Source organism: Engraulis encrasicolus, chromosome 18 (genome assembly GCF_034702125.1).
Source record: "Engraulis encrasicolus isolate BLACKSEA-1 chromosome 18, IST_EnEncr_1.0, whole genome shotgun sequence".
NCBI classification, from domain to species: Eukaryota; Metazoa; Chordata; class Actinopteri; order Clupeiformes; family Engraulidae; genus Engraulis; species Engraulis encrasicolus.
The window spans coordinates 34,725,708-34,740,555 of NC_085874.1; the positions used below are offsets into that span (position 1 = coordinate 34,725,708).

At 45.4% G+C, this 14,848-nt stretch overlaps 1 protein-coding gene across 1 annotated transcript in view; it reads right to left on the reverse strand.

The window, feature by feature from the left end:
• Nucleotides 1–1,930: 1,930 nt before the first annotated feature.
• Nucleotides 1,931–14,848, reverse strand: part of prima1 (proline rich membrane anchor 1) — a 64,581-nt gene continuing 51,663 nt past the window's right edge. Inside the window, exon 4 of the mRNA XM_063223511.1 lies at nt 1,931–2,360. Within this exon, the coding sequence (XP_063079581.1) occupies nt 2,258–2,360 (103 nt within the window). The 3' untranslated portion in view covers nt 1,931–2,257. The remainder of the gene's footprint in view (nt 2,361–14,848) is intronic.

Consider the following 14,848-nt stretch of genomic DNA (forward strand, 5'->3'; position numbering starts at 1 on the left):
TCAGCAATGGACATTGTTTTGTTTTTTTCAAGTGAATATTTATGCCAATAACCTATGCAATACGGTTATGGAAAGTAATGTGATAGTACAGTATGTTGTTTACTGGATATGGACCGCATGGTGTTTCCTTCAGAAGGATAAATAGCATAGAGGTCCTGAAGAATCTGCATGTCTCTGCTCACTACAAGCTTCCATCCTTTGAATTTAAGAGAGAAGTAATGGAGGCAAGTGATGTGTAGGCCTATGTGTGGTTTGGCCAAATGACTCAGCTCATCTCATTTAGTGGTTTTGTGGGAGAACCTAAATGGACCGTACTGAATAGCCTGGTAACTTTAGCTGAGCTATCTGGAAAGAGAACAGTCCCATTTGATTAGATGCGGCTTCAATTACCTGTACAGAATACGACGGTGGTCAGTTTCATAGCCCCCCCCCCCATGGACTTCTGTCAAATGTGACTTGAGAATCCGTAATTCTACCTTTCATGTCTCCAGCACATTAGTGATTAAAAGGGTAAAATTCATGAGACCTGAAGAGGGAAAATAAATACTGTCTACAGACATACTGTATACAACCTGGGGATTGGTCCTTTGGCTCTCTGTAGCACAAATTAGCCCGCTAATACAATTAGCATCTCTATCTCGAAACAGGAAGTTGGCAATGTTGCGATGAGGAAGAAGATGTTGGGGGGAGGAGTCACCAATGGTTGATGTAATTTTAAAGGAAAACCAGCCATCTTACAGGGTAACCGTTTGTTATTATTACGTCTGGAAGCACAGTAACTAAAAAGAGAGCAAGAAATAATATTTTGATTACCTGTGATGTAGGCCTTGCAACATTTAGTCCCTAAACAAATATAACAGTCATAAGTATAACATTTTAGCAATCCATAGGCTGAGGACAGGAGTTATGAGTACTCTTGCCAGTGCGATATAGACAGAAATGAGTACTGGATTGGTACCAATAATCAGCCAATGACAGATACATTACAATATGAAGCACTTTGTTACCAGGACTTAACAGTGTCGTTGTACATGTTGGGCAAAGTACAAGCTTGTCACAGCCTGACACCAGAGGCTAAGCTTGTCCTGCTAGTTATTAACGCTAGTTAGCGAAACACTTGTCTAGCTTTTTTTTTGTTACGCTTCCATTTCAAATTGCATAGTCATTCAACCCGCACACTTTGACAAATTACTATTTCTTCAGCTTGATTTTTTTTTTCTTAAAAAAAAGTTTTTATATTTGGCATACATGGATCATTCTCATTCCATGGGTGGCAATGACTTTTTGAAATCAACGTGCGTCACAGTAACCCCCACAGACAGCAATGGCTTGATGCATCCGGCCATCTTTTATAACCACGGAAATTTACAAAGAAATCTTGCCCCCATCCTTTGCTCGGACAAGGGGACAGTGAGGAGGGAGTAAAAGAAAAAGTAACAAAGAGAGACCCAGACACGCAGACTGTGAGAGAGTGAGAGAAGAGAGAGAAAGAGAGAGAAAGAGAGAGAGAGAGAGAGAGAGAGAGAGAGAGAGAGAGAGAGAGAGAGAGAGAGAGAGAGAGAGAGAGAGATAGAAACAAGGAGAGACACAGAGAGACACAGCGGGAAAGGTAGGATCCATGAGAAATTGTTGCATTTAGTAGAAAGTGCATGCGTTTGTTTTGTCGCCAGCGTTTGTTTACTGCCACTCTCTGCAGGAGCGGAGTGATGACAACGGGGTGGAGTGGGCAGGGGTGCATCTCCGAGGTGACATTTGGAATGACAGCTTCGCCCCATGCGCTGGCAGCTGTCATCCACTGCACCCTCCCCATCACACACACACACACACACACACACACACACACACACACACACACACACACACACACACACACACACGCACAAACACACACACACACACACACACACACACACACACACACACACACACACACACACACACACACACGCACAAACACACACACACACACTCTGGGGTGATGTTCCACAATGGGGGCCTAGCAGTCCAGCATGTCAAAGTCTAGTCCCCTGTTTCCTTTAAGCTCTACATATTTATATATTTTCTATGTATCCATAAATAATATACAATTCTCTGGTTCTCTCTAGGCATCTGGGCATGGCTTGGCTGGCGCATGAAAGTCCAGTGTGTCTGCCAGCGGTCGCAGCCATTCCGTGACCTTGTCAAAGAGCCCCGGCTGTGGTGACGTTGAGGGGGATGTTTCCGATGCGTGATCATGTCCGCGGGCACGGCGGCACCCCTATACGCCGCTGCTGTTGGTCTCTACCGTCGTGGTCTTGGACCGGGAGCTCATGGCGTACTCCCCCCGGCTCGTGCCATTCTCCTCCTTCCGAAGTGGTTTCCTGAAACACAGACGTCGCATGTTAAACAAATAAAATAAGACATAAAATAATCAGCCCTGCCGTGGCCTCGCAGTAGGGCTCTGGGCTGCTATGCCGGCGACCCGGTTTCGATTCCGGCCCGGGTCATTTGCGATCCTTCCCCGTCTCTCTCTCCTCACTCATTTCCTGTCTCTCCTCTACTGTACTGTCAGCAATAAAGGCAAAAAAAGCCCTAAAAAAAGATGTATTTTTTAAAAGAAATAAAAAATCTTTGTTAATTCAACACTTACACTGACTCTCAGTGTTGAATTTGGGATGTTAGGTGAAGAAACTTCTTTGCTCCCTACAGGTGCACAATCTTGTACGACAGTGTGCCTCCTGAAGGAGCTGAAAAGAGGAAGAACTGAAATATTTGGCTGTTAAAAATCCACTGTAACAACCCTCTCTCACAACAGCAGTGGTTTTAAACCCAGATGATAATTATTCAACAGCCACATGTAGCCTAATATGGAACAGCCTAACAAGCCCTGGAGGGCCCAATTGAAATGAGGGGCGTAATTAGGCAAATTGCTTTTAATCTGCGTAGGTGTTTGCAGGATTACGAGCTAAAAGGGCTGCATCAGTCAATTTTACTTCCTTCCTCGCTCCGTCAGTAAGCCGCCGCGCCTGCCTGCTGCGTTTATTTTCGCTCTCCTGTGTGTAGGTAAACATGGGGCAAATTCACACGTAATTAAATGCCGCCTTGTGTGTGCTCACACAAAATATGAATCCAAGAAAAGTGCGGGGTCTGTTTCGGAAGGCAAGGCAGGGCAAGGCAAGGAGGGAGGGAGTGAGGGAGGGACGGCGTAATGAGTTGTTGTCTGTCTCCAGAGCGAGGCAGCCCTTCATTATGGAAGCACGGCTGATTTACTGCTCCGGGAGGTCATCAACTTGACTTATCTTTCCTGTTTAAATGACTTCCCACAAGCTCCCAAATGGCAGGAAGACGAAACGCATCCACCAGCCAGCAGCATCCAGCGTACGCACGGCGGCCGGGGCTGGCTGGCTGTCCGACTCTGATTGGAGATCTAAGATATGTACAGTGTATAGCCCCTTCCAGCGCCAAAGATATCCTGGAGATAATTCAATTAAAGCACAGAACTAAAAGGCTCCATCTCCACCACCACCAGGAGAAGGGGAACTGGATCTTCTGGAAAATAAGAAATGGGTGGGAGACAGATGCTAGTTGTTTGTTTAGGGTTAAAACGCCCACACACACGCACACACACGCACACACGCACACGCACACACACACACACACACACACACACACACACGCACACATACACACACACACACAAACACAAACACGCGCACACACTAGTAGCAAGTGATGAGAAATTCTACTGGTTGGTAGGTGCCCGGCTGATGCAAAATCAGTGCTTCCGTCTTCATGTCTAAATGTGAGGTGACACTTTAGTTCAGCTGCCGTGGGGTTATTTACCAGGGCATAAACAAGAGAGATCTGTCTTCTTTATTCTCCCTGTGCTTTTCCAAAAGAGGATTATTCACAGAGAGGATGGAAATAAGCAATGTGCAGGAAAACCTGACCTTTTTAAGTGTTGCGTCTACTGTTGAGAGTTCCTCTTGGGCAAGGGTAAGGCGTCAGCTTGCCTTTCAGAAAAATAAGAGGGCCTGAATTATCTGAAAAGGTCGCTTTTCAGCTACTATGTGTGGAGCGTCTTATGAATCTTTCATCTCTCTCAAGTGTATTCTTGAGAGACAGACACGGGTGTTCTCTGTGTGTTTTTGTTCCCGAGTCCTGCTGGTTTGGCCATAGGGCATACAGGGCATTTGCCCGGTGGCCTGGTGACGATTTTGGCCCAGTCCTCCTTGTTGTAGCGGTCAACTAATGCAAGCTTCTTCGAAACAGTCTAGCATTTTGGCTGTTTCGATGAGACCAATTAGTTCAGGAATGCTGTGGGGGGTTACACGATATAATAACGGCCCAACAAACCACCCTTGTAAATTACAGCATATCAGGATTCAGGCACGGTGGCTCAGACAGCAGCGCTGTGTCCATTTATACAAATTAACGTGGCAGCGGCCTGGTCTTGTGTCTGGAAATGCCCGGCCTTACTTTCTCCCGCAGTCCAGCCCTGTTCCCAACAACAGTGCATGGGAAAAAGGCCACCGCAAATCAACAGACCTCAAATGATCTTGCATCTTATCTCTCCGTGGATTTATCCTCTATATCCTTACATGTATCTTGATGAAAACCAGGGGGTATAACAAACATTAAATCAGCTCTTGTTTTGTAAAAAAAAAAAAGTCTCCACAATATTTCTCTATGATGTTTTGCGGGGAGAGGAGGAGGATGGACTTGTTTATCGTGATAAAAACAGATAGAGTCCCATGGGCGGACTTGATGGGACAATCCATCTCCTTAGCAGGGACCATCTGCCAAGCCACGGTGACGAGCACATTCACAGCCCGGGGGCCTGAGGGGCTTTCCCTGCTCAGACACCCTCTCCCCTCTCATGTGGCAAGCACCAGGGGGACCATCAGACACCCTCTCCCCTCTCATGTGGCAAGCACCAGGGGGACCATCAGACACCCTCTCCCCTCTCATGTGGCAAGCACCAGGGGAACCATCAGACACCCTCTCCCCTCTCATGTGGCAAGCACCAGGGGGACCATCAGACACCCTCTCCCCTCTCATGTGGCAAGCACCAGGGGGACCATCAGGCCTCATCCAGCCTCCACAGACAGGGCCGACGCTAGTCAATTTGGTGCCCTAGGCACGGAGCACCAATCTTTTCTTTTTGTGGAATTGGACATTGGCATCTGTAAACATAGTGAACGATTCATCTGATCGAGCTCACGACTGATCTAGTACCATATGTACTGAGTGCCCATTAAAAAAATCACTGTCAATGTTAAGTTTCGTGCATATTTTTGCTCCACCCCCCCCCCCTCTAGACATTTTGGGCCCTAGGCAACTGCCTAGACTGCCTATGCCTAGCGCCGGCCCTGTCCACACCCTCCCACTAGACAGTGAGGATGGAGAGGAGGAGAGATGGAGAGGAGGAGAGGGGGAGAGACACCATGGCAGGGAGGGAGGGAAACGGAAAGGATGTACAGCACAGTAGAGATGGATGGAAAGTGGATTGATAGAGAAAGGATATTTCCTTAGGAATTATGAACAGAGAAAAGATATGGAGATGATGTGATATCTGAGAAGTGAGGGCTATGCTGATATGATTGTGTAAAATGGTGAATAAGCTGAATGACGAGAGAGAGAGAGAGAGAGAGAGAGAGAGAGAGAGAGAGAGAGAGAGAGAGAGAGAGAGAGAGAGAGAGAGAGAGAGAGAGAGAGAGTTTTTCAAGACATTTGAGCCCTCTCCCTTCTACTTTTTTGCAAGGACAAAAGGATCTGTTGTGGTTATTGCACTGTCAAAAAGGTGCTTAACTAGGGCAGACCACAAGACCACACAATCCAATACCCAAACCAACAGAGACAAGGACACCCCATCCACAACCACAACAAACACATGAAGCACTACGCTACCACTTTTTTTGAAAACCGATATGAGTATGAGTAGGCCTGCATGCATTTCTGTATTGCCTGACACCAAGTACACATAACCTACCAATACTTTTACTCCCAATATACAATGAAAATAAATGCAAAGCCTTGTTTATGGGCTTTATTGCCTATTTCCATGTAGATGTAAATGCACGTTTTGTTAAAAACCAAAGTTCGAGAGAAGCGTAATGAAATTTGGCATGCCTAATTTACCACCTGCATCTGCACCTGTAGCTCTCAGGGGTGCCCGTACTGCTGAGCTCGAGAATGTTTGTTGCATAGACATCTCTCGGTCGTGGCAGTACTTCAGCACCATGGCCAGCGATCTTGCCCAATACGCCACATAATCTCTCAGCCTCTTGAGTGCAGTGGTCCCTGCGGACCCCTTGAAGCACTTTGATGATCAGTCCACCGCATGGACAGCCATTCTCCTGCGAGAGCGGCGCGATCATGAAAAGTCCGTTCTCCAGCGAGAACGAAGATGTATGCATACATGTTTAATCCAAATTTCAGAGAGTGAACTAATGAAATGTTAGTTAATGGATGAGGTGGCATTTTTCCCATGCTGCTTTCAAATCAAGAGAACATGAAGAGATGTTGAGTTGTTTCGTGCAATAGCAGTATTGGAGCCTGGTATTGGCAAGTGTTTGATGATTACAAATATGAGTATAATGAGCAAGTATCAGGCCGATACCGATGCCAGTGTCTGTATTTGTGTATCCCTATTAAGAAGTCAATAAAGAAATACTCATCAGATTTCTTTTTGGTTTTTTAATCGCCTCACAAAAATTTCGGGCTTGCACCCTTCCTCTGTGTCAAATCGCCATTTCACACTGAAGAAGGGTGCAAGCCCAATTTCACTACCCCCCCAACCCCCCCCCCCACACACACACACACACACACACACACACACAAACACATACAAACCAAAAATCCCCAACCAATATCACTCATAGATAAAAAAAGGACACACAAAGTCCTTTCTTTTCATCACAGCCAGGTAAAGAGGACGGAGACTGCAATAGTTCAACAGATCCACTCTGAGCGCTCAAGAAGCAGTAGGCCTACTATTCAAGTGCAGTAGGCTATGGGGCCCTCTCAGTCTGTCAGCTTAAAAGCTATGGTGCCCTTTTGAGATCATCACCCACTACTGCATGTCCATGCTGCCATTCCATCAAGTGCTGTGTACAAGAGGACAGCTATTTCTTTTTTTGTCTTTTTCGACTTTATTTGAATGGACAGTGTGAGAGGTGGACAAGAAGGGAATGGGGAGAGAGACGGGGAGGGGTCGGCAAAGGACCCAGGCCAGGAATCGAACCCGGGCCAGCCACATGGTAGACGAGTGCCCTACCGGTTGGCCACGACAGGGTCCTAGGACGGCTATTTCTAAGATCTACAGTGCCTACGTAACTATGTGGTAATGCATGATATTCCCATATACATCAACCAGAGTGCAGCATTTCATCCTCTCCCAGGGCACACAGGATATATTGCACTGTTTCTTTTAACATCTAACAGTGTTGGTGTGTTGAACTGTTGAATTAACACACCAACATTTACTGTGTGTGTATACAGTGATCCGAGAGACGATTTATGTATGTCGCCACTACTAGTTTGCTTCAAGGAGCACTTCAGTAATGGCGGCCACTCTACTTCTGGTTTCTTCCTTGGATCGGTGTATAGTGCAGGGGTTCCCAAACTTTACCATGACAAGGCCCCCCATATACCGGTGCATTCTAGTCAAGGCCCCCCTTACATGGGTCGCGCCACAATATTTTTTCTGTGGACCCCCTTCCACAACATAGTGGAGGGCCTGTGAGGCAGTGTCCCACTGGGATATAAAATAATATCAATAGGAATGTGAATTGGAATATTGTTTATCTTATTTTTGTTTTATTTTGTTGTATGTTATTCAGTATATCCAATTTTTTTTTTTTTTGTGCTATATTTTTCCTGCCATCCTGCCTCGGCCCCCCCTTTGAAAACCACTGGTAAAGTGCAATTTTGAGGTTGTCAGACACTACTCTATATCCATATGCTGCCAAGGCAAGACAAGGCAAGGCCATTTTATTTGTATACCGTTGCGCATTTCATACATAGATGGCGTTCAATATGCTTCACAAAAAATACCTATAAGAACGCAGCAAATGCCACTCTATCAAGTGGCCACTCTGCAGTCGATGATGGCTTTTTCTAGGAAATACCCATATGGTTAGTTCTATGTTCCCATATTCACCAACAGGAGATACACTTTGTGATGGATTGACCAGCATAATGGCTAGGCTCTGTGCTACTTTCTACTTTCTCTTTATAATGACAAAAGAATCCGTTGCTAAAGTGTGGTGTTGAATCTTCTCCCAGATCGTGTATGGTGTTGTCAACCACAGTAAAATTTGCAAGTTTAATTCATGAGTGTTTTGTAAGGTTAATTCATGACTTAATTGTCCCAATCGTTTTATTATTGACTCAACTCTTCCAGTGAGTTGAATTTTACACTTTAGAGCATATGGCTTCACAGTGTTCATTCAACACTTCCGCCAAGGAGGTTATGTTTTTGGTCGCATTGGTTTGTCTGTGTGTCTGTGTTTCTGTCTGTCTGTTTGTTTGTTTGTTTGTTTGTCTGTCTGTCAGCAGGATAACTCAAAAAGTTATGAACGGATTTGGATGAAACTTTGTGGAGTTGTTGGTAATGACCCAAGGAACAAGTGATTACATTTTGGTGGTGATCCGGATCACAAACCGGAACCAGGACTTTTTGAAAGATTCTTCACCATTGCTGGCCTATATATCTAGACGCCCCTAATGACCACAAAATGAATTGCGGACAGGGCACATTTTGACATCACAGTTTCTAATTTCACAAAAAGAAGGCACAAAGACTTATATCGGGTGTAACATAGTCAAATGTTCTATCAAACAGCTTCCTTGGGGGAGGTCTGCGCTCTCTGAGTACATTTCTAGTTCAATATAGAAAGAGATTTTTTGTAGATAAATTTAACACTAAAATCAATTGAGACTAAAGGCCTACTACTATATTCTCAAAATAAAGTTGAATTAACACTTTACTGTGGACTACTATATCACCCCTCCTCAGTGTGAAATAGGGATTTGACACTACATCCATACACTGCTATTCCATCAGGTGAACACAGTGCTGGAGAGGAGGGCTATGAATTAGGGCCCTGATGGGGGGTGCTGACAGGGATGAGCGGAGGGGAGGAGAGGGGGAAGCAGTAACTCTCTCCCCACTGCTACGAGGCACCGGGGGCCTGGTGGTCTCCAGGGCTTTGGACTGGAAGGAGACCGCTGCGAGAGAGGAAACTGCCACTAATATATTCCAATGGATCAATGGTGAGGGGACTATTTTTAAATACGGGCGACTGCCAATGTAGGAAGGGAACTACCTGCTTGTGATTACACTGCATCCTCATCTGCTCCTACAGGAGATGTGTGTTATATAGTGTTAGATTCTCCCCACATTTAGTATTCTATTACCCCCACCCTGTATTTTGCTACAAATGCCCTCTTCGTAAGTCGCTGTGTGAAATGCTTTTTTTGTTGTTGCTACATACGTGTATGTCCTCTTCGTAAGTCACTGTACTAAATGTTATGCAATGTAGTTTGCCACGTTGCCTGTTATATTTTGCTACTATGTCTGCAATTATGTTCTTCACACACATGCGCACAGGTGCGCACACAAACACACACACACACACACACACACACACACACACACACACACACACACACACACACACACACACACACACACACACACACACACACACACACACACACACACACACTGGCTGGACTACACTGGGATTTAGCTGGTATAAATCAATGTGATGACAACTTTTCCTTCTTGGCCAACTCGTGTCGGATGTCTGGAATGCATATATAAGCAATCCATCCTCTTACACACACACGTACGCAAGCACGCACATACAAATGCACGCACGCACGCGCACACATACACAGAGCAGTATGTATATATGGCAACATGAAATGAGAGCTGTTCTCTCTCATCTGCTCTCTTTCTCGTTGCCAATTGGACAAGAAGTTACGTAAGCGACAGCAACAGCACCGGCAGATGTTTCATCATCTCACTTTGCTGGATGGGCTACCTGTCTACCTCTCTCTCTCTCTTATTGCCATTGGGACTGAACGTTTCAGAGGCAGTTCGACTAAAAGCATTTCCACGTTCCACATCCTCAGTTTGGTGGATGATTGTTGATTCTCTCTCTCTCTCTCTCTCTCTCTCTCTCTCTCTCTCTCTCTCTCCCCCCCCCCATTTTGACAGAACATTACAGAAACGGCAGCACCAGAAGGTGCAGCTCCAGCAGTTCCACACATCCCCAGTTTTGGTAGATGGGCTGCCAGCCACGTACGTATGCTACAGTACAGCACGTATCCCATCATGCCTGTGGAGCATCCAAAAGGGGCTCTACCGTACCTAAGTCTTAAGTCGGTGCTGCTCCGACAGCTGCTCTGGGTGCCTCTTCTCTTCCTGCGAAGCAGCAGTAGGCCTATTTCCTCTCATGGGAAGCGGCCAGCGTTTAAGTGCCGAACCCAATGAGGCCCAAAGCGCAAGTAGCCAGTTGGGAGTCAATATTTATGAGGAGAGGCAGCAGCGTGATCACAGGCGCGTTCATCATCGGCCGTAAACAGCGATAAACTATGTTGTTTGGGCCTCCGTGTCTCAAACAGTCCGGAGGATGATTCATGGTGTTTACACTGGCTAATGCCCCATCAAATAAACACTCGCAATAAGATGAAACGCATCCTCTGGCCAAGATGGGGGAGAAAAAAAAACGAGTGGCCAGAGTCCAGCTCACAGATTGAAACAACGATCTATATAGCGGTAGCTATAACGGAGCCATCAAGAGAGATGGGGCAGCTGTTTCGTTGCAGATGTCGTAACTGTTGTTGCACTTCCAAAGGCTGCCAGTACATCAGAGACAGAGAAATCCATTGGAAACTATGCAGGTGGAAACAGTGAGGGCAGACAGCGTCATCCTGACACTTCTGAGTCGCCAAAACAATCTTGCGCGTTTAGCGACGACACAGACAACTTGGGGCTACAGAGGTGTTGTGCTGTGGTAACTCATTTAAACGATTTATATTAGAAGTAAACATCTACCTCGTTTTCATTTCTAATGTTAGTGTAGCAGTCAAATCACAGACAAAGGGAGACACTACTAGCTTTCTTTTCAACAGTGTAATAGTATAATTAGCGATTTCTTTTTTGTAATAATATTTTATCAACAGACCCAGAACAAAAGGTATATGAAACTGGATTCAAAAAACAATTAAACTGTCAAACTTTCTACTTCACTTCCTTCAGTTGTTGAACTTCTTCACAACCTAAGAAGCCTGTTGAGATGTCTTCAAAAAATACTTTTCAAAAAGACAATGTTACTAACAACTAAGCTCCTTTTCACAGTCACAACCTGGATGAATTTGAATCTTGAATCGACACACTGCTTCTCAAATGCATTCCTGACTCGTGTCTGCAAAGGTTAGCAGTGCGTGATGTGTGTGTGTGATAGTGTTTTCCACCCAATGTGAAGTGGTCTGTATACTCCTCAGGACAATGATAAATCTGGCAACACAGGTGGAAGTCTAAGGACACACTAAAGGCTATTCATAGACCCCTCTTTACAGCAGCACTAGACAACCTCCATTCACGCGTGGTGGAAATCCCCCGCCCTGCCCTGTCCGCCCCGCCCCCCACGCCCGCCCTTCCCTACCCACAACCCAACTGTACTCTATCCGTCCACACACACCCAACCAAAATAAAACCTCTTCCAGGAATAGCCCAGATGGGTCTAAATTGGCGTCTTCTTCACCTCGCACCACTGTCCGGACCCCTCAATAATCCATGCGGCGTAGTATGTGTATGGCAGGTGGCTGCGCAGCGCACTGCTGTGCGGCCATTAATGTTTAATACCCGCGGCTCTCCACTGTGGTGTGGTGCGTGTGTTGTGGTGGTGGTGTGGTGTGTGTGTGTGTGTGTGTGTACACTGTTATGGAAAGTGGGTGGGTGGTGGATGAGTGGGCGTCTGAGGGCTGTTCTTTTCTGTCATGTTTTCTCGGAGCTACCAGCCAGCACTCTCCATTCAGCTTCTGAGATTCACAAACTTCATTCACGGCTGGGGATGGATGGATGGATGGATGGATGGATGGGTGGATAGATGGTTGAAAGATGAAAAAAGAAAAGCATGCACGACAGTGTGTGCTGGCATATGCAAGCACGCAACCAGACTTACTTTTTCTATAGGTTTCATTCATCCATACCTTTAAAGTGGACATGAAGCACTGACAACTATTATCATTTTTTGGCGGCTTATTTATTTTCATAAACGAATGGATGTTCGTTGGACTGCACTTTTAAGTAGTTTTGCTGAAAAATGACATGTTATTACCGAGTTTCGCCACAAGGGCGCAGCCATGTTCGCCGCCTACGTAACGCGAATGGTAGACGTTGGTGGCTAATGTAACCTTCCATTCACTTAACGTTAGCGTGTGCTAACTACAGCGCTAACTGACTCTAATCGTGGCAGTAAAATTGAAGAAGGACGAGGGGTTCATTTTACATTGTCCCTGGGTCTTCTATGTTATAGGCCTACTATCAGATGAAAGAGAAATGCCATGTGTCATTATCACTTTGTGTCAAAAAGCCTTTGCTACGAGCATGGTGGGATAGCTGCAGCCATCCACCCATTGCATCCACCATAGGACAGGAGTCAGGACTGTGGGGCTGCTCACTCTCATAGGTTTGTAGTGACAGACCGTCACCAATAACGTCTTTTTCCTGCATTGTTGGACGCTAATCTGAAAGCACATGTCGTTAAATTGGCTAGAACTATGTGGTCCAATTCAATAATAGAAAATAACTTGCAAAATTGGCGGAAGTTTGGAAAGCTTTGTGAAGGGAAGGGACGCAGCCTGTGTGTGTGTGGCTATCCCATCCCCTCTCTCGTCTCACTCTCGGAGATGGGGGAGCTTTGGGGATTTGAAGTTGATGCCACGGGAAACGAGTACACACATTAAACTATCATGTCCTAAATTAAGTTATGGCATGCTTATTAAAGTAGCTGTATCTATTGTATTAAACTATTTTGTTATAAAAGCCGCGAATGCATCCTCAAACTGGCTGGATTGGATTTGACTGGATAACACCGATAAACGTGGGCACGTGAAGTAAAATTAATTGAGGTGCTTGGAAAATGTTGGCGAAATCATCGGAAGATGAAGGTAGGGAACTGCAACATTGCACGATTATGAAAGTGATCATGTTGGCTCATGCCAAAATTTGTTAGCGACTTAGTCACCTTAGCAAAAAAGCTGCTCGTTTACCTGTAGTTCATGTGATGGGATGTCTTGTCTACCTTCATGCCTCATATTTGTTCTGTCCCACCCAAACACGTATTCTTGCTTCATTTGGGTTAAGCAAATAAGCTCATAATCAGCCACGCAAGGCCCAAATGTTTAATTCACTACTATCATAACAGCATTAGAATAGGACACTACCATTCGCGTGACGTCACCTGCTGTTGGCTGGAAACGCTAACAGAAACGTTACGTGTTTGTGCTTTATTTTTTTTCTTAACGGCTTAAATTTCAGACTTAAAAAAAAAATATATTTGCTGGCTTATCTTACTGGTGTTATAGACCCCTATATTAGGCCACTGCTTCATTTCGTCTTTAAATATAGCTCTATGTCTCCATAGGCACAATACTCTCTCTCTCACACACACAGACACACACACACGTACACGCACGCACACACACACACACACACACACACACACACACACACACACACACACACACACACACACACACACACACACACACACTCAAACACACAGATAGTGCAACGCAAAGGAAAATCCCCAATTCCTTTTTCATCGTGATGGCACTCTATCACTATGTAATTGAGAAGGTCAGGAACTATAATAAATGTGAATACATGTTGTATTATCATCCTTATGCCGTGTCCAGACCAAGAGCGAACTACGCTGCCTGGTAGCATGGGTAGCAGAAGAAGTTTCGCCTTGAATTCGCTGTATTCGCTGCAGACGCAGCATTGACATGTTTGATTCAGCTAATCACATAACGGCTCTGGCTTGACAGCCTGGGACCTTCGGAGATATGAACGTTCCGATTGGTTTTCGCCGAACAGCGTCAGAGCGAATTCGCCTGCAATTAGATTTAGTTTTATCTTCAAAATTCGCTATGGTCGCGCAAGAAGCTTCGCTCCTGGCGAATTCGCTTTGGTAGCGCAGGTCGCGTGCCCTCCATAGAGAAATAATGACTTCCGTCGCTTCATTCGCTCCGTTCGCTCTTGGTCTGTACACGGCATTACAGTATTTCTCTAACAAGACAATGCATTACATGTGGGCATCCAGTAGGCTAGTGACAGTAGTGAGCACCAAAGTCGGCTGTCCGCTGTCTCTGTATTTAAGCCCTTCTGCAATGCAAAATTAATCTACAAATACACTAATACATAGATATACCTGTAGAGCAGCCAAGGTTTGGGCATTATCAAATGGAAAAGCAGAAAAAAAACATTCGTTTTTGTTTGTGTAGAGACAAAAATAAGTTGCGTCTGTGGGGTAGTGTCATAAAATCTTCAGGTAATCATTGGTATCCAAAATGAAAACTTAGGGAGCCCGAGACACTCTGAGGTCCGTTTAAAAGTCCTTTATCATTATTATTATTAGTTTTTGTGCATTTGACATTACAGGGAGGGCGCTGTCTGTTGTGGTGACTGTGTTGGTGGTTTTTTGTTGAGGTACAGTACAGTGGAAACACACTGCAGCACTTTGTCTGTGGCAAAACGCGTCTGCCAGTCTACGCATCCTACCGATAAGCATCAACAAGGCCGCTTGGCATGCCAGGGTGCTCTCGGGAGGCATGCTTTCAAGGCTCC